Consider the following 26837-nt stretch of genomic DNA (forward strand, 5'->3'; position numbering starts at 1 on the left):
AATTCTCAAGATACTGAGGAAGTCAGTCATCACCTTCTACTCTGTGTGGGGCAAGGTTTACACTACAAACTTCTGCTGGCATAGCTATGTAGGTCAGGGATGGGACGAAGTGTGATTTGTGACCAACAGAACTGTGCTGGCAGTAGCCCCTAGTGTAGATGCAGTTTTTCCAGCAAAACTGTTTAGTGTATGTGCTATTTAGTAGCATGTCAACTGTTGCAGGGGAATAGCAGTATTGCTAACCAAGAGCTTAAGAAGTTTAAAAAAAACAACTTTTCAAATCACTTTTGAGGAGATATAGTTGTGCTACAACTTTAGAGACCCATCATGTGCTTTACACTTAGTTTTACTAGAACTTTGGAAAAATTTTATCTTTAATGACTTCCAAGGCTCCCAATTTAAAGCTCTATGTGGAAATTGTGGTTTTGAAGATTGGCCATTTTCATTATAGATCCCAGTACAGATTTAAGGATTTACTTCTCCTCTGTTAAAAATTTACTCCCGTCTGAAACTTGGCATGTAGCATCCAGGTCTTGAATGCACTCTAGAGTCTGCTTGCTTGTTTTATTTTTATATTTGAAAAAAGTTGCATTTGGCAGTTATGAGCTAGCAGTTTTGTGTGTGTGTGTGATTTTATAGCTTCAAAGTGAGTTTGTTTTTCCAAACTTGTCTTTGGCCATTCATCTGGAATGTGGATTTTGATGCCTATGGGTATTCAGAGAAATAAAAATCGGTCACTTAATCTTAAAGGGTGGTTATTGTACACACATGGTAGGATTTATCTATGGTGATTTCATAAGGATTTGTAATACTAGGATTTTGTGGCCTTTATTTAGACTTGGTAGACTGTGATCTAGTTCAAGTTGCTTCTTGTAGATGGACCACTCTTAAGTTTTAGACTGCACCAACTGTCAAGGTTGCTATTTTGATGCTAGTTCCAGAGCTTGCGTCATGGCCCCCTCTACTTTGAAAGCTCTCCTTGCCATTTCTCAGGGGAGAGCACCTGAATATGTTCCTTCTGTCTTGCTTCATATCTTGGAGGAAGACCCCCACTCTTTTTCTCCGATGTAGTTTATGTTGTTTCACACTATACACAGGGAAGAAAAATCCTCTCCTAAACAGCTTCTGCTGCCTTGCTTCTCTGGCCCACCTTCCCAGAGGAGTCCTTACAAATGCTTTTCAGTGTAAAAGATAATCTAAGACAAACTCCCCACCCCAATCAGGTACTGTACCTACAACTTGAAATGAAATTCTGCATTGAAGTTAGAATGACCAGACTTCAAGTGTGAAAAATTGGGACAGGGTGTGGGGGATAATAGGAGCCTATATAAGAAAAAGACCCAAAAATCAGGACTGTCCCTATAAAATTGGGACATCTGGTCATCCTAATTGAAGTGTTCTTGAGTACTGCAGCTAACCTTTCCTAAGCATCATGGAAGGGGGCCATCATGTCCCAAATCTGTGCTGGAATTAAGGGAAAGCTGCTGACCTGGATTCTGCATTATCCTGTATCTACCACTCTGCTGGTCTGGACCTGCCATTACCCTCCTATTCAATTATACAGATACTGGGGCAGGAGCACTGTCTATAAATATATCATATTAGATGATTCCTGCTCTGTAATCTTCATGCTGAGATCATTTGGGTTGTTATCAAGAGAAGCATTTTTTAGAAATAACTCTAGATGCCACACTTAGGGGAAAAAATAACTTTATCTTAAAATAGAAGAGACATAAGAGAAGTATGTGTCTGCTAAGTAATTTTGGCCACAGGAATTTGGGCCACATGTGGTTATGTTGGTGGTGTATTTCTCGTTAGATTTTTCCTTTTTACTGGTAGCCTGAAGTTTTCAGCATAATCCTGTCAAAACATTTGAAAAATGAAAAATCACTATTAAAGTACTAATTACTTGTCTGCACTTGCTGCACTGGGCTGGAGACTAAAAATGCTCCCTTACATACACTCATCATTCCTCTCCCTGTTCCACTTCGTCTCAGGTCAGGAAGGGGAAAAAAGCCTTGTCCTCAGCTGCTTCTTTCTTTCTTTGTTGAAAGTTGATTACAGATGATGAACATAACAAAAGCATGCCTAACTTCATGTGGAATCAAAAGATATGCAGCATGCAAGGTATTATCAAAGACGCAAATGGGAGTTTAATCCTACTGACTTTCCAATAGGAATTGGGTGTCTAACTACACTTCATGTCTGAAAATCTTCCCCTAAGCTAGGCCACTCACAGTATTTTGCCGTGAAACCAACGCTCAGTCCAATTAATCAACGAGGTTATGGTGAAAAAGCTGACCAGGTAAAAGGAAAATATTGTATTGAAAACCTATCTGTGAATTCTGTTTCTCTCTCCCTCTCGATCACTGCATTTTAGTACTTGTTTGTGTTATGGTTGCCCATCCAGCCCATAGCAACACTTGCTGTACTTCCCGGTTTGTCAGCCAAACTGGACTATAACTCACAGCACACACCATTTTGATTCCTTTCAGTCATTTAGGTAGAACAATATTAGCTGCTTCAAAGTACTCGTTCTGTACACTCACTAAGTCTGTGGCCAGTGAGTATAAGAGTGTCACAAATACTGAGGACTGTTTTTTTCCTGTTATCTGTGAAAACTGTAACATATATGGCAAACAAGGCTAAGAGAGCTGCTCCTTTCTCATGCCACTGGACTCCCCCAGGCCACTTCAGCAAGTCAAGTGCCTAGCTGTAACAGTGGTAGGTAGGACTTGGGTAGTAACCCTTTTTATACTTTGCAAATCCTCTAGTTCCCTTTCAGGTGCAGTTTGCAAGATGGCATCTCTCTCTACTGCCACATGAAAACTTGAGTTGCTGATTGGCAACAAAGGAGGCGAGGGGATTATTACAGGGGATTCAGTTATTCAGATTAGAATGCCTAGGCAGTACTCCTCTATTTTATACTACTCCCCCACAAGGAGGCCCTTCTTACCAATGCTGATGTTCTAGATGTTCATTTCCTAGAACCTACTGAAGCAATGTAGAGAATCTTATAGGTAATGACACTGGCACCTCTGAGAGAAATAATATAGAATTAGAGAAGGCCAGCATCAGTAGAACTGATAACATGAGTGTTAGAAACAAGGTGAGTGAGGTAATATCTTTTAATGGATCAACTTCTGTTGGTGGAAGGGAAAAGCTCTTGAGCTGCACAGAGCTTTTCCTCAAGTCAGCTAACAATATGTAACAACTCATGAGTGTTTACGTATTCTAATAGCTCAAGAGAGTGTCTGCTGTTGGACAACAGGAATTTCTTGGGGCTGTTCAGAACAGTTAGCATTACTTCCAAAACTCATTCGCAAAACAGGAATCAGTCATTAAAATAATAACTTGACATTACTACAGCACCTTTAATTTGTGATTTCACAGTGCTTTACAGATAGCTAGTATCAGCAAGTGGTAGCATTATCCCCATATTTCATATGGAGAAACTGAGGCATATAGGTTAAATTACTTGTCCAAAATTACATAGTGAGTTGGTGATGAAGCTGGGAAGAAAACCCAACTCTTTTGACTACTGGACACACTGATCTTTTTGGAAGTCTGAGGGGCAAAATACAAGTCAGGACTCCTTGTTCTGTTACTACTTTTCTTGTTATGTGGGAATCGATGTCAACTGAAAGAAGAAAACTTCCAAGTGCAAGCTTAGAATTCTTTGCACACAAAACTGCAGTGCAAGAAGCCAGCTCTCACCTAGGACAAAAATGTTACCTAAAGAAGGATCTCCTTAAGGGCAGTTAGGTCCTATAAGTAATTTGTTTGACAGGAGATTAAGACTATTGTTCCTAATTTTGTTTTAAGTGTGACTATCATTGGAGCTCAACAAAGTTGAAGACTGTAGAGAGCTCAGAGGCTTTCTTCCTCTGCTTGAATTTTTTCACCTTCATTTTCTATGTTTTACATTACAAATCAGAATGATCAAACCATTTCTTGACTCAGCCCTCAAGAATGGAATCTTGTGCAACAGTGACCATACTCTCTCAATGCCTTGCTCACGCTATGAAAGAATTCATACTTGGAGTGTCAGAAGTATTACTTCTAGGGGTTTTATTTTTTTCTAAGACATCCAGTGGTCCAGTTTATATCTTTCTTTCAAGGAAAAAGATTCTTTCTTCCAGTTATTAAAGGTAGATAAGGGTTTGTTGTTTTTTTTTTTTTTTACTCTGAATTATTACTTCTTTCTGTATATGTAATACATTCCTGCTTCTCAGAGTAGCTGAGAACTTCTCCCAATCTCCTATCAGGCTACGTATTTCTAGCCTCCTAGAACATATGGAAGTCAGGAGCCAATTGTTACACTATAGGACATTTGCTTCACTGCATTTTAAATTTCACTGTACATTTGAATATCAATAGTGATGTTCATATAACTGCTGGCCAACTCTTTTGGTGTGAGTAGAATAGAATCACTACAGCCAGCATATTTCAAGTTTGTTGGAAGGGACTGTAGTCACAGAATTTGTTCATCTCTTAGAATCTCAGTACCCCATGATCATGTTGTGACTTGTGGTTTATAAATAATATATACTGGAATGTCATTTCCAAGAGCCCATTTCCAAAACAAACTTATGGCAACCAGGGTTCCCATAATTAGGTAAGGGGCAAGACCAGAGGATCCCATGAAATCCACTAACAACTTTGCTTTGCAAGTCTTTTTAAAGGGAAAGACACTCCAGTGCAGTGGTGATGGGGTCTAGTACAAAATCCTGAGAGAGAGAAATCTGAATTCATTTGGCTAGTAGTATAAGTGCTGCTTTTTGACCATTTAATATAGTGTCAAAAATGAAACTCCCCTGAATCAGGTGCATGTAATTCTAGACATACATTTGTGTGCGAGTACTTTTTGCATGTGGAATTGGCAGATACCCATTGGATGGTCACGCAAATCAGTATTTTCATACAATTGTGCATGACTAAGTTTGCCTAATGAAGGGGGATAACACACATAGCACAAATAGAAGAAATGCAAATTACAGTTGTGTGTTTGCAGAAGGAAACAAGAAATGTGTAGGTATGAATGTTGGTGTGGTTATAATTAATGCTTAAAGCGATAGGTGTTTTAATGTGAAAGGAGACAAAGAAACACGTGTGTGTGTATATGTATGTGTGTATATATGTATAAAATATTGTAAAAATGTTAAATTTTTCTTCCTTTTTATTTATTTGTTTTATTAGCGAACTTTTGCAAGATTTGGAAAACTGTGAAAATGACCCTGTGGCTATTGCAGAATGTTTTGTCTCAAAGGTAAGTGATAAAATCTCACTTCAAGAATCTTCAGAAAACACTTTGCCACTGTATGCAAGATTAAGATGAATTTATTAACTTCTGAATACCTAAACTTGATTTCTGGTGGTGATTTCAACAAGATAATCCTTGCAGAACAAAACAGAAGGGAAGAATCACTTTTCTATCCATTGGGTTCCATGCACTGTTTTTGGATCACTTTTCATACTTTTTTTTCCCCTTTTTCCTTTTTTTTAAATGCTGTGGGTGATTATATAATTGGCCAGCGACTGGATAATGGTCAGATGGATAAGCAGCCTCAGAAGGTTTTGGAGTGTGAAGTCTTAGCAAGCAAAATTCCAGGAAGTCCTAACTTCATCCAGACAATTGCAGACAATAACAAGCAAAAACAGAATTAAAGGACAAATGCAAAGTACTCCACTTAGGAAGGAACACTCAGTTGCACACACCCCCAATGGGAAATGACTGCCTAGGAAGGAGTACTACAGAAAGGGATCTGAGGGTCATAGTGGATCACAAGTTAAACGAGAGTCAAAAGTGTAACACTATTGCCGAAAAAAGCAAACATCATTCTGGGATGTATTAGCAGGAGTGTTGTAAGCAAGACACAAGAAGTAATTCTTCGGCTCTACTTCATGCTGATTAGGCCTCAACTGCAATATTGTGTCAAGTTCTGGACACCACATTTCAAGAATGATGTGGACAAACTGAAGAAAGTCCAGAGAAGAGCAACAAAAATTATTAAAGGCCTAGAAAACATGACCTATGGGGGAATATTGAAAAAATTGGGCTTGTTTAGTTTGGAGTAAAAAGAATGAGTTTTCAAGTACATAATAAGTTGTCTACAAGGAGGAGGGAGGAAAAATGTTCTAGTTAACCTCTGAGAATAGGATAAGAGGCAACAGGTTTAAACTGCAGCAAGGGTGGTTAGGGTTGACATTAGGAAAAACTTCCTAACTGTCAGGATAGTTAACCACTGGAATAAATTGCCTAGGAAGCTTGTGGAATCTCTGTCATTTGAGATTTTTGAGAGTAGGTTGGACAGACACCTGTCAGGGATGGTCCAGATAATGCTTGGTGCTGCCCTGAATGTAGAGGACTGGCTGGAAGACCAGTCGAGGTCCCTTCCAGTCCTACAATTCTATGAGTTTAAACCAGATTACCCCACCATTCTGTTTTCATTGGGGTAGAATTCAGTACGGTAATCTCTGGTTATGTCTCAGCAGATTCCAGTAGTCAGTTCTGGGTCTCTAGTATCTTACAAGCCTAGGATCATGCAGATAAAATTGCCTCATTAAAGAATTATATATGTTGAATAGTGTCGTAAGGGACTCTGGTGATCTATTGATCCAAATGTGCTACAGAGCAAGAACCTTGATCTGAAATAAACATGGAAGGGGACATTTATCACATTAAACCTCATGGGTTGGATCCTTAGGTGGTATAAATTGGCCAAGTTTCATTGTCTTTGATGGAGCTATGCTGATTTACAACAGTTCTGGATCTGGCTCCAGCTCCTTACATTTTTTTAAAAAAATTACTTCCAACTATTTTCATATTTTGTTTACTTTTTGCATTTCATTAAGCTTTGAAAATGAAAATAGACTATTCAGTTTAGCAGTTTTGGTATAGTAAGTCAATTTCACTTTCAGGCTCTCAAACACTATGTAATGCTACAGCATTTTAGGGCATAGGAGGCAGGAGATTTGTTGTAAAAATCCTGTGCTTATTGGATTGATGATAATATATTCATGAAAATATGTATGGTGTTAGGGCTGACGTGCGCCCGCGTTTAATAAGCTTCATTTTGCAAAATATAACTTTGGTCCAAATTTGACCATACTGAGTTCCTTTGAACTTGAACTCATCATATGACCCTGTGCTAAATAAAATTTGCCACATAACAATTTTGCTTTCATTGCATAATCATATATACAAAGGAAGATAGGCTCACAGTTACACAGTACTTGATCATTTGAATTTCATCTAGAAAGCATTCAGTCTTTAAAAAGTGCAAATCCATGATTTGATACAACTGCTCTGAGAACTGTGAACTTGTTAACACATTTTCAGCAAAGACTAGTGATTGTGGATTTTAATCTTTATCTTACTAAACAAAATACAGACTGTCCAGGGTAAATAGAGACTAAAACAGCAGCTTAGGTTTGTTGGCCTCAACACACCTTGGGTAGTAAACCAGCTGATAATGTAAAAGTCACTAACTGACAAAAGAACCGTGCAAAGCTATGATACTACATAAATATTTAATAATAACTTACAATATTATTTAAATAAAAACCTGTTCATACCACCTTGTATTTTATTGCTAGAGGCTGTCAATGGTTTGGCAAGGGACAAAAGATAATTTTTCTATGTATTTTTAGTTATCTCTCAGTTTGTCAATGGATCATTTGTTCATAGATCATAAATAGAATTTAAAAAATCCTGAAGGATGGAGACTAGCAATATTTTAATACATTGTGGGCCAGATCCTCAGCTGGTATGAACTGGTGTAGTTCCGTTGAAGCTAGTGACAAAATGCCAGATTACACCAGCTGTGGTTCCTGCTTGTATATCTAGAAGGAGAAGTATGTTACCTTCAGTACATTAGTTTTCTGAAACGTTTTAGCTTTTGCTAGTAACGGTAATCAGAGGGTGATAAAAGACTTCCATTGCAAGCTTAACTATGGCTTAATTATTCACATAAAAGTGTGTGTGTTTATTTTCTTGCCAGCTCCCACTCTCTCGTTTTCATTGTAAGAATGCCAATGTTAATTAGAAGACTGACTTCAGTATTCCACACATTTACATTTAAGTGAGGAGTTGTAAGGGAGTGTTTAATTCTGGCACTCTGCACTTCTCACTCAGCACCCAGAAATTTAGAACGTACCCTTCTGAAACACAACCAACAATTTCATGAGGATGGGGAGACTTGCTTTTAATTTCCAAGATCAGTAACAAAAGAGAAGAAGTAGGCAGTTGACTTCAGCATATCGGCACCACAAATGCTTGCACTCTGACACATCTTTTACCTTTTTCCTTTATTTTCTTAAGTGCTTTTTATGTATATATAAAACCACAGTGCAGCAAAAGTTGAGAGAGGATTAGAGAGGTTGTTTTTGCCTGATATTACGTGTAGGAGGCATCCTGTTCCAAATAAGATTTAAAGTATTTACCTTGTGTGTTACTCTTGGGTTGAGCTAAGCATAAGCAAGGTGTAGCTGAGGGGTACAGGTTGTTCTGTTGCATCTGAAATCCTTGCTGAATTGACTGAGGTTTTTCTTACAGGTAGGACTGAAGTAGCCAAGGCTTGTTCCTTAAGGAGGCTTCATAGTCCATATAAGGAGCTCTTTTGGGTTGGTGAGGGAACACACACACACTTCATGGCAACTTCATGGGCCCATACAAGGTGATTTCAGACTCCAAGCAGAGATGACCACACTTTAAATCTAGTTTGGTGATTGCAGAGGTCAATATAACAATTTTGGCTTGGTCAGACCTTCTCTTGCTGTTGCATAGACCAGGGGTTATCTTAGCTTCCACACAAAGATACAATTGGGTTTCAGAATTCTCTAAAGGATATAGTCCAGTTAGTTAGCCAGTCTGTAGGTTCCACAATAGTGGGATTCCTCGAGTTTAAAATATTTACAGAAACATATTATTTCACCACTTTGCTGGCTTCCTAGCTATTTCTGTGTGCAATTCAGTGTTAACTTCAGTCTCTCTGGTTTGCGCTCTGGGTTGTGGGAGGTGGGTGGATGGGGGGTGATTAGTCTTCATTGCAAAGTTAGCCTGGGCTGTAGCCCAAGTGCCTCCCCAGCCTCCCTCGCATCCACACAGAAAAACATCTAACCCGACCTTGAGGGTGCTTTAAGCCCAAGCTAACAAGCATGGCTCAGGGTACGTGATTTAACTTGGGTTTCACTTCAGTCCAGGCTGGCAACCTACCTGTTTTGCAGCAAGCCCACAGGCTAATCAAACCTGGGTGCAGTTAGTCCTCCTGTCCTATCCCACAGTTCTGTATGGGCTATATTTTCTTGTCTAGCTGCTCCGTTCATTTGTACTACGTTTTAACCCCACGTTTGTCGGCTCCATTTTTGCTGCACTTTCACAACATTTGCACATAGATACTGTCCAAGAAATCCCCCTGCCATGCTGCCACTTGGCCAAAACCTGGCATTGCCTTCTGGTAAAGCTGTGGAGTGACGCCAGTAAGATCTGAAGAGGAGCTCTGTGGAAGGTGAAAAACTTGTCTCTCTCACCAACAGACGTTAGTCTAATAAAAGATATCACCTCACTCACCTTGTCTATCAGTAAGATCCATCATTTGGGGAAATGTATCCCAAATGACATTTTTTGTTTAGTGGGCAGAAAAGAAACAGAGAAGCAGGAAAGTCACGCAGGTGCCCTATGAATCACTTTGTGGTTTGCAGACTGAATTCCTTAGTGAGATTCTCATTATAAGTTCTTGCTGCCAAATTCTGTTTGCTTTCGCCTTCAGAACAGTCTGTATTAGTAATGAGTAACTTCCCTTGGAAGTTATTCACATAAAGTATTGTTCTTGTGTCACTGGCATGGACAGCAGCTCCCTGCTAGATTAGAGAGACTGAGCACCTGGCAAATGTCTGGAGCAGCCCAGTTTCATGCACTGCTAAGAACCATGGGATATTGCACTAGAAATCCATCCCAGTTATATGGGTCTGGTATGTAGCACTTTGCAGTGGGAATGTGCCACCTGAGCTAGGCTAACCCGGACTAACTCTGTCATGAAGGCATATCCTGGTAGCACAATCCTCTCCCTAGAATCTGTTATAAAGCAGATATCATCATCTGAGGCATTTGAGTTAACTGGTCTATACTGTAAATGTAGAGAGACAGGTAACCAAGCAGTCTCTGTGGAGGAACATTCAACTCTGTGATTTTCATCCCTAGCTGGTCCAGGAAGTTTGATTATTTTGGCTTTAGAAGTGCAGTGCAAAGCCATCTGATCTCTCAGGGACTTCTTGCAGGGGGGGCCCAGGAGGGAGGATGAGTTACAGGCCATGATATAGGGGAATTTGATTTGATTATTTGTAGGTCATGTTCGTTCTTCAGCTCTGAAATGAGGTAGATTTAATTTTTCACTAAATTTTGTACATGTGCCATGAGCCTTGTTTAAAGGCACGTTCATGTCTTAAACTAGATAAGTAAACTCTAGGAATGTTTACATAGTATGATTGCTTTGCTTTTAACGCTACAAGATGTTAATGTTTCTAAGAATTCAGGATTGTTGCATACCGTAAATTGCAGATTTATGCCCATAGTCTGACCTCCATTCATATGCTTAGCTCTTGCCAACATCAAAAGGAATTCTGCAGCTGATTTAGGAAAGTATATGATGTTGACTGATAAACTCGTTCAAAGCTATAATTCTAAATTATACCATATTGGAGGTCAAATGTTCATGGTTGACTATCTACAGGCCTATCTCTTTACCTAACTTATTAAAATCAAATGGCGTTACGAGACTGCCCTAGTTGTGATAAAATGCGTTTGTGAATCCAAAGATACCTTGAGTATAAAGTATACAGTCTGGCCCAATTCAGAGGGCAACAGTGTCTATGCCACTATTTTAAAAAAGACTTAAAAACATTGAATGTGTAAGTATTTTCTGTCCTATCTCACTAGATAAGCAGATAATTTTTGTCATTAATTTATTTAAAATTTATTTTTATTTTAAATGTATAGGTTTGTCCTTCCTTATAGCTAGACTAAAATTTATTATTATTTAAAAAACAGACAAATTCTGCCCAAAGCAGAATTTTACCCTGAAAAGGGAGATGTGCCAGAGACTCCATGAAGAAGACTTCTGTTGCTACTGATTTTACAAGGAAGATCTTCAGATATTACGTTGATGGGCAGCAGTGTAAAACTCTAAGCTAGATAGAGAGACTTTTTTATTTTAAAATGAATGTTTTCCTTTAAAAGTTTACAACATACCCTTCTTCATGAAGTTTGAAAAGCAGGACAGTCAAATGAAGTCAAACATAGTTGAAGGTCAGAAGAGTCTGACCTCCTGTATATCACAGGTCACCCAGCACCTGCACAATAAACCCAAGAACTGAAATGAGATCAAACTAAATAAGACCCCCAAGAGACTGTGTGCCACAGGCAGAGAATAGGAGAGGTTGAGAGGCACAGTTGCTCCAGGCTACTACAAGGGAAGGGAAATGGTTAAATCAGATTTACCCAGATAATCCTGCCAACTGGCCTGGACCCACACACTGCAGAGGAAGGCGAAAAAACTCCAAGGTCACTGCCAATCTGACCTGGGGGAAAATTCCTTCTCAACTCCACACAGGGTGATCAGTTAGACAGTGAGCATGTGAGCAAGCACCATCCATCCACCTAAGCTTCTGAGAGAGAGAATTCCCCCTCAGAGCCCTGGCCCACCCCGCCCAGTGTTTCATTTCCAGTCATGATCATATCTGATGCTTCAAAGGAAGGAGATTTAAAAAAAAAAAAAAAAACCTCCCAGAATACACTGGGTGAAGAGAGAGGACGGAATCCCTTCCAGAGCCCTGCTGGCGGCTGGCTGAAACCATGCAGCATGAGCTTTAGGAAGTTTATAAACCAGAAGTGAGCTTGAGGGCTGTTGAACTCTGCCCCCCACCATCATGGGCAAATACCATCACACAATCACATTCATAAAGTTGTCCAGCTCTTTCTTAAAAGTAATTCAGTTGTTTGCCCTTGCAGCTCCTGATGGGAGGCTGTTCCAGAACCTCACCCCTCTGGTGGTCAGAAACCTTCTAATTTCCAGCATGAATTTGTTCATGGCCAGTTTGTATCCTTTTGGTCTTGTGCCAACAGTATCCTTTAGCTTAAATAGCTCTTCAATCTCCCTGTTATTTACCCTCCTAATGTATTTATAGAAAGCTTTTTTTTTTTTCTTCCCTAAACTAAACAAGCCAAGCTCTCCCAGCCTCCTCTCATAAGACAGGCCCTCCATTCCCCTGATCATCCTAGTAGCCCTTCTCTGCACCTGTTCCAGTTTAAATTCATCTTTCTTGAACATGGGTAACCAGAACTCTACACAGGTTTCAGAATAGCAGCTGTGTTAGTCTGTATCCGTAAAAAGAACAGGAGTACTTGTGACACCTTAGAGACTAACAAATTTATTTGAGCAGAATAAATTTGGATTCCATCCTGTCTCCCCACCTTAGAGACTAACAAATTTATTTGAGCAGAAACTTCAAACACAGTTTTCCACATGAGGTCCTACCAATTATTTTTGCAATTGCATTAACACTTCCTCTGTTTCTATTAGAAATGCCTCACCTAATGCATCCTAGGATTTGCCTTTTTCACAGTGGCATAACACTGGTTTTGATTATCCTTCCATTTAATTTAAACTGAATCAACTCATGATCACTCGATCCAAAGTTATTTCTTACAACCAGCTATTCCATAAAGTTCTCAGTAGTTACTAGTCTAAAATTGCATCCATGTCTTGTTGATTCAATGATGATTTGGTAAAGAAAACTGTCATCTATCACAGAACAACGGGGCCCTACCAACATTAGTGGTATTTATTCTCTAATCTATATCTGGGAAGTTAGTCTCTCATATTACATAAATCCCAAAAGTATTTATCTCTCTAATAATATTAGAGAGATCACTACCCATATCAGTCTGACTCGGTGAGAGGGGGGGGGTCTATAGCAGACCCCTAACACTGACCGAAAGGACCTCTTTTACAATCCTTCCCCAAAGTGTTTTTGACCCAAACAGATTCTGTTTTGTCCATTTTATCACTTCGTATTCCTTTACAATGTATTGCTTCATTGATGTATAAAACTACCCCACCATCTTTACCTTTATTCCTATGTCTAGTAAACAGCACATACTCTTCAATATCTGTGTTCTAGGCATTGGTGTGCTATTCCATCATGTTTGTGTAATCTCTGATAGCTGGTTTGACTTCCTGCACCAATAGTTCCAGTTCCTCCATTTTATTGCCCAGACTCCTTGCATTCGTGCACAGGTATTTCAGTTGTTTCCCTCAGATTTCACCCAGTTTCTAGCTTGTGGTGTTCCATTATCCATTACTATATTTTCATGTAGCTGATTTTCCTGCTCCTGTTTATTGAAGGGAGGCATGAAGCTTCCACAAATCTCTCTCAACCTTCTCCCCTCATGTCCTAGTTTAAAGCCCTTCTTCTCCATTGAACAGAAGAAAAGCATTATGAATTACTGGTCCCGGAAAATGTTATGTGCTGTACCTAAGTTGTGGTGGTGATTATAAATTTATATGTTATGATTAAGTAGCCAGGGGAATAGACTGTACTTTACTCACAATATTGTAGGATTTCTTGTTATATTTTGCCTTTTCCTACTTGCATTTGATATTTTTGTACTGTAGTTGTCTCACTTTGATACTGAATTTCATCATACGTATTGTCTTTATAGCACTCCTGACTTAATGAGAGTGATAGCTAAATTGATAATAGTTGCTTAAGAAAATTATACAGTGTAATGTCTGCTACAGGCTGAGGTTGGGTTAATTCCTAGTTTTTAGCTGAGATGGTTTTTATCCTTAGCTGTTAGTTCCAAGCATGTACATTAATAGGTTATGACACAAGCTCATTGTCTCTGGGTGTGGATACAGGGTGTATGTAAACCACCATGAAAACTAGCAGTAACAGCAAAATTTGTCCAAGCATAAAAGACTAAAATAAATTATTGAACTCTATCTATGTCAAGGCCAAACCAAAGTGATCAGTAACGGAGATGTGGGGGTATTTAGAAGGAAATACCAGATCATAGCACATTAGTGAACAAATGAGTCCTGTGAGAACTATATTCCCCTGGAGAAATTTGGACTAGAATTAGAAGGATTCTTTTTAAAAGACCCTAAAATCAACTGATAAAAGCTGAAATAATTACTGAGCTGTCCCCAAAATTGACTCCACATATAGGGCCAAATTGCACCACCTAAATTTGCTAATAGCTCCAATGGATTCATTGGGGCTACTTGTGAAGTAACATACTACTCAATGGGAGTGAAGGTGGCACAAGCTAGCTTATAGTGAGAAGGCTGGAAAAGGTGAGCGGGGAAGAGAGAAGTAACTGAAGGAAGTGTAGCTGGGAAGACAGGCAACTTCTGAAGATATCTGTAATGGAATCTGAGTATCTTGTTATTACAGGACTTGAGCCTGGACTAGTAAACGAAGACGGGGAGAGTGATTGCTTCAAAAATACTTTATAGTTACCCAACACTTTTTTTTTCATCCTCAGGATACCAAACACTGCGTAAATTGCACACCAATAGCATGGGATAGAGGGTGAGAGTCAGACATCACATCAAAATGCAAAAAAGAATGTTGTTTTTAAGGTCCCATGCAAAATAAAGTGATGAGTAGGGAGGAAGTTGTGGAGCAAGCAGGAATGCAATGGAAACCAGGCTTTGGTGCCTAGAACCCAATTATACAAAAAGGTCTTATGAAATTGCATTTTTCAATGGGTGCCAGGTAACCCCACTAAAGTTAGTTACAAAACAGCTTCAGTGGTAACTTCCTGTTTTCATACATGCTAAGTCTCTGCTCAAATGTGAAATTACTTATGACAGTCTGAAAACTGCATATTCAACACGTCGAGTTGATAATGTCCTTAAGTCTACAGGTGCACACATGCGTGGAAGTTGTTCCTTTGTCTTTTTTTTTCTTTATATAAGGAAAATAAATAAATTTTAAAAATATAAAGCCAGCAAAATAGTTTTAAGGTAGTGTCAAAGATGTCATGGTCAAGATGAAAGATTCATTAGTCAGGAAATTCAAAAGTTAATTGCTTAGGAACATAAGAGCGACTATTCTGGGTCACACCAATGGTCCATCTAGTCCAGCATCCTGTCTTCTCACAGTGGCTGGTGCCAGATGCTGCAGAAGGAGTGAACAGAACAGGTGACTGAAAAAGAGCTCTGTGTAAGCTTGAAAGCTTGTCTCTCTCTCAGCTAACAGATATTGGTCCAATAAAAGATACTACCTCACACATTTTGCATTTCTATTATCATGGTACTGACATAGCTACAACAACACTGTATAGATTATTTATATAGCACTGTTATGTTTGTGGGGCTGTTGACATGTAAATATGCCAAACCAATAAGGTTCCCTATTCCCAAAGAGTTTGAATCTGATCCTGCAAGATGCTGGATGCCTTGAGTAGGAGTTGAGGACAGTCCACATGCCTACAGAAGGAATTCAGCAGTTCACATGATAGGACCCTTAACATGCAAGTCAGTAAATAAAGAACAGTAAACAGAGAAAAGAGTGTGGTTTGTTTCTTTTCACTGGAAGGCTTGTACAATAGTTGAATTTAGAATTTTTTGGAAGACCGGGAAAGGAAGATTGGCAGATGTTTCATGGGACATTATTCCAAGGATGTGGAGTGATGTGAAAGTAGGCATCCAATTAGGATTTGGGCAAAAGGAGTAGCCAAGGAACAACCTTAAACACTTTATAGGGAGGGGATAATATTAGTGTAATAAGTGGCAACAATACAGTTGAATTTACATTGTCAAATGAAAAATGTGCATTGAACTTACTGTTTGTAGGTAGTTTATTAAATAATCAGATTTTATCAAATCTTTCCTCCCTACACACAGAGTGAAGATTTTCACATATATACACAGTACTGCACCAATTATCCAAGGTAGGAATATTTTGTTCCCCTTTTTGCTGTTTCTTCCTGCTTTGTCCTTTTTAGAAGGTGTATAAGTAAAGAATACACTTAAAATACAAAACATATTTATTCATATACACAAAGATGGTTATTTACTTGCTTGTTTTTTTTCTTTCCATTCACGGTGATACAAAAAGTGAAAAGTACTTAACTAAGGCATGATTATTATTTTATAAATCCCCATTAGCTTCTACTACTAATAAAATTGGGACCTTATTCTGCAATATATATTCCAAAAAGAATTCTACATATGAAGGGAAAGTAGGATTGGGCTCAAAACTAATACAGGAATTTCATGATTGGCAGGAGTTTGATATTCGCAGTAGGGGGAAGGAAGGAAAAACAATTCCTTACTGTAGGTACATAAAGATGTGCTGTTTCTGTATCTAAGGAGATTTATTATATGTTTTCAGATCAGTGGCTGTGCTAACAGAATGCATGAGGAACAAGACACTGGCCAAATTCTTCAGAGAACGGCAAGAAGCTTTACAACACTCTCTTCCCTTGGGATCATATCTCTTAAAACCTGTCCAACGAATCTTAAAGTACCACCTGCTTTTGCATGTAAGTGCTTACACAAAAACATATCTATCTAGCACAGCTGTGCCTCCACCTTCCTGCAGTATTACTACACGGGGAGGTTAGGACAATTGTAGATTTTATTAAGATGTGTATTCTTTTGTCAATCCATTTTTTACATGTGGAAGCATTTTCTATGTCTAATCTCTTGACAATACATAAATACATTTTGAGTGAGGAGCATATGGTAATTGTTTTAGACACACTGAATAGGTTAATGCATCCAAATAATTAGATTTTTTCCGGTCTATAATTTCAATCTTGCTTGGGAGTGTCTTGCTGTCAGGAGTAAGCAATTTCTTGAAAAAATTTCTTTCAGATGAAAAACAGTTCTTTTTCTCCATGTCCGAATGCTGGGGGCGGTAAGAAGGGAAGATAGATACTTACAAACACATTTATTTGTAAGATTTTTGTGAGGAGTAATGATTGGGGAAGCAAGAACCATTTCTGTATCCACTGGACTGAATTCAGAACATTCTCAGGAATTCCTGCTTTGTTAACATTTTCCACATATGTTTTCTGTTACAAGATCACATTGCAATTAAAAGTAAAGACAGAGAGATTTTAAAGCATCTGGTGAATCCCTTCTGCCACATCCCAGCCTAATGCTGAATGTAATCATATTTTTGTAGGCAGGGTACATACACCCATTTGTTTCCAGAAACTAAATGAGCATTGGCCTAGAAAGGGGAGAAAATTGGGGTGGGTAATAAGGGGACCACCTTTTCAAAATGCAAAAGTGGGATACATGCAGGAGTCCCGCCCCTCCTTATGGCGTCACTTCCTGCTCTTCCTCTTCACCCTGAGGCATAGGCACCGACTCTGTGGGTGTTCTAGCCCTGGAGCACCCATGGGGAAAAATTAGTGCGTGCTCTGCACCCAACGGCAGCCAAGCTCCCATCCTTTCCCCCTGCCGCCGCACCTCCTCTTCCGCCTCCCCCCCAAGCCTGCCATGTCCCTGCTCCTCCACCTATCTCCCAGCACTTCCTGCCACTGCTAAACAGTTGGGCTCTGAGAGGGAGGGGGAGGAGTGGGAATGCGGCATGCTCAGGGGAGGAGGCAGGGCCGGGATGGGGATTTGGGGAAGGAGTCAGAATAGGGGCAGGGAGGAAGCGTAGTTGGGGTGGGGACTTTAGGGAAGGGATTGGAATGGGGGTGGGGCATGGGCAGGGCCTCATGGAAGCAGTGGAGTCAGGCTGGGTCCAGGGGCAGAGGAAGTTCGAGCACCCACTGACGGTAGCAAAAGTTGGCGCCTATGCCCGCCTGAGGCCCTGCCTCCGCTTCTGCCTCTGCCTAGGCCAGGAGATGGAGATGGAGCCAGGCTGTGGTAAGAGCTGCCTAGGGGAGCCCCAGACCATTCACCTGCCTTTGGTGGGGGCCTGGGGTGTCCAAGAGCAGCCCACGTCCTGTGTCCTGCTCCCTCCCTCTGGGGAAGGTGGCGGCCCTGGGGCTCCCAGGGCAGATCTTACTACTGCCTGGTTCTGACTTTTGGCCTGGCCAGCGGTGGGGCCTTGGGAGGAAGAGGAGGAGTAGGGGGCAGGGCCCTGTGGTGAGGGGGGAAGCTAAGCCCACTGCAGCTCCCTTCTCCCCCCTCCCCCAACCGGGAAGAGGCTGGCACCTGGGGTTGGCACCTGGCCCAATATTTGACCATGCTGCTGGGGTTTTTTAATGAATTTGCTAGTTGCCAGAAAAATAATTTAATCTGCTAGGTTTTTGTATGTGAGTCTAAAGATTTGCGTTATTAGCACATTACTCTGGGATATCTAATGTTAAATGTTTCTATATCCAGCTAAAGATTCTGCAGAGTTACCACTTCCACAGTTTGAGTAATAACAGATCAGAACCGCTGAAAATAAGAGCAGCTGTCTGCCCGCCCCCATGCAAGCACATCACAATGTTATCAATCTTATCTATATGTGTTATCTCTCTAGATACTGTAGGTGGCTGTTGAAGAGTGAGGCAGCTGCGGAGTTGCCTTCTGGTTGGGGATTGGGGTTACCCTTGCAGTGAGCTTGCCAGGCGGGTGGGTGGGGAGCATTTTTTTGCATTTCAAAGATGGTAATGCTATGGTGCCCTCTTCCCCCTCCCCCCCCCCACTCTTGGGCAGTGTTACAGGGAATCTGGGAAAAATACTCTTCTGGAATCATTCAGCCCAGGACCGGGACTTGAAATGTACATTTGGGACTATCCTTCCCAATTAGGGGTGGATGGTCGTGCGTGTGTGTGTGTACATATGTATATATTAACACATACTGTGCTGGTGGCTCAAGTCTCATTCTGCTAGTGTGTGTATTTGCATCAGTAGAGGTACTACAGGCTGCCTTGCCTGTAAGGGTTTGCCTTGCCAATTGAGCCTAGCCCAAATTGGTGACAATAACACACTCATATCAGAGGAAGCAATACTGGTTTCAGGGATTTTGATGCCAAGACAATAAACCTTGCATCTAATTTGAAAAGTTAAGGTGAAAATAACTGTCTCCTTATTGGTTTCTTCATTAGGAAATAGAAAACCACCTTGACAAGGACACTGAGGGTTATGATGTGGTGCTAGATGCCATAGATACAATGCAGAGAGTGGCATGGCATATTAATGACATGAAGAGGAAACATGAACATGCTGTCAGGCTGCAGGTGAGTTCACAAAGATATTTCATGGCCCGTTGGCAACTTTTTCTCTTGTCAGTGACTTGCTTTTCCTGTTAGTACATATGCCATCAGCATTTTCTATTACTCTGTTTTAATTTGTGCCTGTATTTGCTATATCCTAGACTCTAGTTGAATACTGTGAGTGCATCTGTTTGAACTCCGAAATTTTGGTCATAGGTGCCACAGAAGAACCTCCGAATGAACTATCTTACAAGCAGTATCCTGTTAAATATTTGTTTTCAGAATAACTTTTTTCTGTCTTCCTGACACTTCCATTGTATACCACTGCTATTTAACCACAGCACATATATTTTGAGAACTCCCTGTGAGTTTCAGACTTTTGTCCTGTTTAATTTTGTTTGATTTGAGACATTTCTCATTTTACTGCTTATTTTGTCTCTTCCTCTTAACTATTGAAGTGTGGCTCCATCTGCCTATGAGTTGCTGTGCAAAATATAGAGAGAAGTGGCAATATGCCTTATAAAAAAAAAAAATCCAGCTGCTCTGCAATGAAGCATTTTTTGAAAAGGGAGTGACTGTAGATAGTCACTGTAGTCCAGGGGTAGGCAACCTATGGCACGCGTGCTGAAGGCAGCACATGAGCTGATTTTCAGTGGCACTCACACTGCCCGAGTCCTGGCCACTGGTCCGGGGGGGGGCTCTGCATTTTAATTTAATTTTAAATGAAGCTTCTTAAACATTTTTAAAACCTTACTTTACATACAACAATAGTTTAGTTATATATTATAGACTTATAGAAAGAGACCTCCTAAAAACATTAAAATGTATTACTGGCACGCAAAACCTTAAATCAGAGGTGAAAGAAGACTCGCACACCACTTTGAAAGGTTGCTGACTCCCGCTGCTTTCAGCATCTCCTCATCAAGATTTCTCTTGTTGCAGTACTTGTATGAAGACATCTTCCCTTTCAAAGTTGCACTGACTCCAGTCCTCCGCTTGTTGTCTGTTGCAGCAGAGGAAGTGGAGCTATTGCGAATGATTCACTTCTGTCTATGTGTGTAGAAATGTCCTTATTAGCAGATATGACCACATACGACAAGCATAGAGAGTTTCGAGATTAGCAGCACAGCTAGTAGTAGCATTCTTTCGAGATATGCACAGGAATTGCTGTGCATCTGACAATCATTAAAGCAACATTTGCTGGATATAGCACAGACTCGATTAGAAAACACAATGGAATAAGAAAAAGTTTCAATTCTTCGTCTCTCTTTCTCCTTAGTTTTAACTTTACCGTCAGTATCAAGTGATACCCGCATGATAGACATCATACTTCTTCATCTATTGACGAGAGGAATTCCTATGACCTCTGTTAAATTGCTCTTAGCTATCATTTATTATCTGCCGTAATTACGAGACACATGTCCAATAGATACAACAGTACATAGAAGGACTCCATCCCCGCTGTAACACTAGATATTGGCTAGCGTGTTCCCAACAAGTGGACAAAAATACTGACGCATAGTATTTAAGTCTGGTTTCCCCTAACTATGTCGCCACTATAAATTCTCAACATGACTTACACGCTGAGCCCATGCATGACCTCCGTATTAACCTCTAATGGAAGATAGAGTTCTCTTCCAAGCATCGATAGTCCCAAAGAATTTATATGCCAAGTATCATTCATAGAATTCTAATAGACTCTGGACTGAGAATGGACCTCGAGAAGGTAGCTCAGTCATCCCCCTTGCCGTCATGCAGGACCTAAAATTACATCTAGACCATCGTGGATAGACATTTATTTAAACCTACTCTGTAAATATATCTCCAGAGATGGAGATTCGACAACCTCCGCTAGAGCAAATATTATGGGTTTGCCACGTCTATTAACTACCCCTCTGAACATTAGGTTTCTCTATCTCCAACCTAAATTCTCGCACTTGCTGCAGTAAAGATCCATTGCCTTCTTCTTTGCTGCCCGACTAGAGGACTTAATGAGTGATACACGCACAAAGGTGCCTCTTCCTTCCGAGTCCACCTATGCATCAACACTCCGCACCCCCTTATATATGTACCTGAAAACGTGCTAATCGGCTCTGTGTACAGGAAGACTCATCCTCTCAGTTCTTTTCTTTTCGCAAAAATAACACTCGCCCAGTTTTTGTCCTTCTCGTAGCCATCCTTTCCTACAATAGGACCAGAATAAGTATGTATGCTCAGCACGAGCCTATTATCATTTTTTGAATATTATCCTTCAGCTGAATATCCAATATCCTGAGTGCATGGGAGAAAAGTAAAAAAACGCCTTGGAGGAACGAAGGAAACAACACAGGATAGCAGTTTTCAGGTATCTAAAAAGGGGTATCATCCAGGGGAGGACAACTTGTTCACTTCCGACCTCTGGTTGCTAAGGCCAAGTGACAGCCTACCCACCCCTTGGCACGCCCTACTGCTCCAGCCCAGCAGCATGCTGTCAGAGACATGGCTTAGGATCCACTGGGAGGCCACTGCCGCCCCACACCACGTAGCAATCTGCCCCCACTTTATCTTCTTCTCCCGCATCGAGCGCTGCACGGCCCTGGCTCTCTGCTCCGCCCATTGCTAACAACCTGCCGTCTGGCAAGCTTGCAGGCTATCAATTCAGATCTGGACTCCTCAAAAGCGGGTGCTAATCGGCAAATACCAGGTTAGTATAGCATACGAGGTGTAACCCACCCTGGCCACAGGGTTGCTTAAAGGCCCCTCTGTTGCTCGGTAGCTCCTGGCTCATGATATAGGGTGGACGTTGACCGCGCCATCCGGGCGGCGGAGAGGGCCATTAGATCTTCTCCTTGCTGTGAATTTAATAACCCATGCGCCAAGGGATTAACGAGGTTGGAATGCGGACCTTTGATGGTAGCTTGGGGGCTATGACCTAAGAGGCTATAATGGGGCTTTCAAGTGCGTCAGAGGTAGTACACTGGAAATAAATTCTAGGGAGCGTGTGGATCTCATCTCTGGAGATATTTAAGGTGGAGCGATTAGCACCCACAGGCCCCCATCTGGGCCTCACGCTCTGGCTCCCTACCCAGCCAACAGCCAGATCCCCTTGCCTCCCGAACTAACTACAATTTGACGGCTGCGATCGGCGGGAGAAGTATACATGGGGAAGCGAGCATTTTACCACCATGTTTTTAAACCCCTCAAGTGTGGGGGTTCGGGGGTTCCCCTTCTCACTCTCCTTCTTCCCTGCCAAGAACCACAGGGCTCGCCCGGGCTCACCCCCACGACCCTACTCACCCTCGGTCAAACCTGCGCCTCTTTGCATGGGGCCTGAGGCCAAGACGGTGTAGAGGTGCGGCTAGTGCCCATGGGGTGGGTGGGTGGGCCTGAGCAATGGTTGTGGCGCAGGTGTGGATCAGGGAAGGTTTGCAAGCAGCGGCAGGGAGCTGGGCATTCTGCCCTCTCCATGTCAACCAGCTTGTCCCACGGCGCCCAGCGACCCATGCAGGGAGGGTGAGGCGCCGGGTGGCTCTCACCCACCCAGAGTAAGCATCCATTCTTCCCACACTCTTTAGCGGCAGGTCCAGAGACGAGCGGTTTAGTGAACACCCTGCAGAGAGCCCGAGGCCTCTGCACAGAGCCCTGCAGCTACTCCAGGAAAGCGTGTGGCTGCCAGTCCAGTAGACCCTGCAGGGGACCAGGGCCCGGTCCTGGGCACGTGCCTGCCAGAGGCTGGAGAGCAGAGGAGCTGCCACCATGCGGAAGCAAGGGGCTAGCAAACCCCAGGCGGTCACCCTGACAGAGCCCAGGGCAGGGCTGCATTTACAGCCCAGCTGCAAGCGCTGGAGGGAAGGAACAGCCTGTGTTCTGCCTCCATCCCCTGCTGGCTTGCAAGGGTGGCACGCTCCTGTCTCCAGGCGGGGTGCTGCTTGTTGGGGCAGGCCAGGGATGAGGACGGGTGGCACACCGGGCCGTGCACCTTGCCTCCATGGCGCCACTCTGCTCCAGCGAGCGGCAGGCTCTCCTCCCCGCACAGAGCCAAGCCCCCTCTTTGAGGCCCTCACCACCATCCACGGAGTTCCCCCAACGAGACACGCACGAGGCCAGGCTGCACTCACGCGTTGGGTCTAGTCCCAGGGGTGACGGCACCTGCGCGGGGGTGACGGGTGCCCTGAAGAACAAAAACAAGAACTGGGTTAGCGCACACCCCTGACCAGGGAATTCGGACTGCTCCTTCATCTCCTCACCCCGCTCTGCACCCCCCCTCTGCTATCTGGCCGCGTGGTGGCAGGAGCATGTGACGAAACTGGGACTGTTCCTTAATGTTTCCTGAACACTGATTGTTGGTGCTCAACCTACCTGTCCCCTAGGCAGTTTCTATAAGTATCTGGCAGGCAGAGGGGCCAGCTGCACCTATATGCCTGGCACCGTCTCCTAGCAACTGATGGCCTGGGCCCCTCCTCTGCAAAGGTGCCAGCTGAAAGTGTTGGAGACAGAGGATTCAGGTACCTCCTGGCCCTGAAAGGAGCGGAGCAGGAGAGGAGGGCTGGAGGGAGGTCAGTCTGGAGCTTAGCCTTGGGATAAGGAGTAAGTGCCCAACCTAGGGCTGGCCACTGCCCCCCAGAATGGACCCGGGCCGGAGGGTTCTGGGTTCCTGTATCTACAAGCTCTGTTTTAGACCCTGTTCCTGTATCGAATAACCTCTGTTTTGCTGGCTGAGAGTCAGTCTGACTGCAAAGGGGAGTGCCGAACCCTGTGCTTGCCCAGGACGCCGGGCGGACTCCTGTGGGAAGCCCACGGAGGGCAGAGGATGCTGAATGCTCCAAGGAGAGAGACCCAGGAGGTGACCGTGGAGCTTCTTGCCCTGAAACAAGTCTGCCCAGCGAGAGGAGGCTCCCAAAGTCCTGACTGGCTTTGATGGGGAGCAGTTCCAGATCATTGCCCCGAGGTGACTCCGTGACAGATGCTTTCTGATCTTGAGCACGGCCTGCTTGCCCCCGTTAGGCTCATGACTACCTGCCCGCCACAGCATGGCCCTAGAAAGTGGCATAAGGGAGGACACAGCAGTGGCCGCATCTGGTTGTCTCTGCACACTAAGCCAGGCAGACTGGGTGGTAACACCCGTGGCCAGGTGAAGTCCCCGCCACCTCCCCAGCAGGGGAAGCGGCAGCAGCTCCGAGCTGAGCCCCACACGCCCAATCTGTCTACGCCAGCCTCTGTGGGGGGAGACTGATGGCGCATGCTGAGGACTGGCAGTCGCAAGGGGTATGGGTTTGTGATGGCACATCTGGCACTTGCACGCTGTGAGCGTGGTTATGGGCACACAGGATGGGAGAGACCATCGCGTCGTCTCAGCCTGAGACAGCCGCTTGGTAACCAGCACACTACAAGCAGGTTCGTACGTGTTAGACATGGCAGGGTGGGGTAGGGTGAACATTTCTCTGCCCTCACGATGGCGATCCCAGTGGTGCTACGTCTGAGACCCCCTCAAATGCACAGCACTACATTGAGCATGTGGGATAGCTCCACTGAGGATCAGGGGCTCCGTGGGCTCATCAGGAGGAGGGAGAAAACTTGTTCACCTTAGCCTCTAGTGATAGAACAAGAAGCAATGGGCTTAAACTGCAGCAAGGGAGATTTAGGTTGGAGATTAGGAAAACCTAATGTCAGAGTAGTTAAACACTGGAATAAATTGCCTAGGGAGGTTGTGGAATCTCCATCTCTGGAGATATTTAAGAGTAGGTTAAATAAATGTCTATCCAGGATGGTCTAGATAGTATTTGGTCCTGCCATGACGGCAGGGGACTGGACTTGATGACCTCTCGAGGTCCCTTCCAGTCCTAGAGTCTATGAATCTATGAATACTTGGCAATAAATTTGGTTAGATGCTTTGGAAAACTTAGTTTCATAATTTACAGTCTGAGCTGGCAAATATGTGGGTTGGGGAAAACCTTTTCGGCTCAGTTTGTCATTGGAACAGTAATTTCTGTGTTCTACAGGGGTAATGATGTCTCTTCTATGTACTGTTGTATAATGAAGTGTCTGTAATTCTGCAGATACTATGGCTGCATTTCTGCATGAATTCTCTTCGAAAGTGAAGAAATTGATCTCTGGGGTACACTTGAACTGACGTACAAGTTACTAGAGAGAAATGATACAATTGAAACTTTTCTATTCATTGTGTTTTTTAATCAGTCTTGTGTATATTCCAGAAATGTTGCTTTAATGTATTGTCAGATGCACAGCAATCACTGTGCTATTTGAAAGAAGCTCATAGCTGTGTGCTATCTTAGAAATGTAATTCTGTAGGGTCATATCTGTAATAAGGACATTTTCCCCAACATTGCTATCACCACCAGAGTTAAAGAAGTGCTAGCTTTGGTTGGAAATTTTTTGAAATTGTCCTCCATGGGTCTAATCATGGGTTACTAGCACCTGACATGTAAGATGTGATGCTTATAGAAGTTATGCCAATGGAGTTGGAGAACAAGTAACTAGAAGAAACAGGGAAAGGAGAGCGAGATAGTGTAGAGCTTCATTTTCATAAGGCTATCACTGTGCTAACCTATGTTTATTTGTATGTATTATTTTGATTTAAATAATAATTATGCTGTCAACGAAACATACAATTAGCACTATAGATGTATCTCAGCCACAGTAAATGATCGATTCAATAGAAACTCAGCCAGCCGTCTCCCCTTCATCTAGGAAGCATGCCCTCAGCTTTCTCCCCAAGCCCAGTCAAACGGATGTCTTTTGCAGCCTTCCCAGAAGGTCACCAAATTTGGACTATTTCAGACTGGGTGGGGGAGCAGTGCAAGTTGGAGTCCATGTCTGTAAATTATTTTTTTATTCTCTGGGTTGCTTACATCTAACCCATGCTAGGCCAAACACCCGTAACAAGAATCACATACGGAAAGAATGTTAAGAAAAATTGGACCAAAATAGGGCAACTAAAAAAGATTTTTTAGTGCTGGTGAGAAGTGCTAGATTAACAGTCCTAGCAACTGAAGTTTTATAGTTCTTCACAGGCAGGGCCAGCTCCATGCCAACCACCAGCTCAGCAAGCAGCTGCTTGGGGCAGCCCAGGGGAAGGGGTGACATGTCCGGCTCTTCGGTGGCAGGTCCCTCAGTCCCTCTCAGAGGGAAGGGCCTGCCGCCAAATTGCCGCTGAAGAAGAAAGCATCACAGTGGAGCAGGCGCCAATTGTGGCTTTCTTCCCCCCTCCCCCCACCCTCCCCAGCGCCGCTTGGGGTGGCAAAAACCCTGGAGCCAGACCTGTTCACAGGACAGGTAATGGTGCTGCGAGGTAGCAACATTGCCAAAATTCAGGCCAGGTCTACACTGCGACTTTAAATCGGTTTAATGGCCGATATACCGATTTAACGCTGTACCCGTTCACACGACGTCGTCATTAATATCGAGTTAAATGGCTCCTTAAATCGATTTCGGAACTCCTCCCAGACGAGAGGAGTAGCGCTAAATTCGAAAGTGATAACTCGGATTAGGGTTCGTGTGGACGGAAATCGACATTATTGGCCTCCTAGAGGTATCCCACAGTGCACCACTGACCGCTCTGGTCCGCAATCCGAACTCGGATGCGGAGTGCCGGTAAACAGGAAAAGCCCCGAGACCTTTAGAATGACATTTCCTGCTTTCACGTGTCCAGCTCTGATCAGCA

General features: G+C 42.8%; 1 protein-coding gene across 1 annotated transcript in view; it reads left to right on the plus strand.

The window, feature by feature from the left end:
- Window positions 1-26837, plus strand: part of PLEKHG1 (pleckstrin homology and RhoGEF domain containing G1) — a 241478-nt gene that overhangs the window by 190323 nt on the left and 24318 nt on the right. Inside the window, exons 5-8 of the mRNA XM_032782441.2 lie at window positions 5200-5269; window positions 15915-15961; window positions 16405-16555; window positions 19070-19201. Of these exons, the coding sequence (XP_032638332.1) occupies window positions 5200-5269; window positions 15915-15961; window positions 16405-16555; window positions 19070-19201 (400 nt within the window). The remainder of the gene's footprint in view (window positions 1-5199; window positions 5270-15914; window positions 15962-16404; window positions 16556-19069; window positions 19202-26837) is intronic.

The sequence above is a fragment of the Chelonoidis abingdonii genome, chromosome 3 (genome assembly GCF_003597395.2).
Source record: "Chelonoidis abingdonii isolate Lonesome George chromosome 3, CheloAbing_2.0, whole genome shotgun sequence".
Taxonomy (NCBI): domain Eukaryota; kingdom Metazoa; phylum Chordata; order Testudines; family Testudinidae; genus Chelonoidis; species Chelonoidis abingdonii.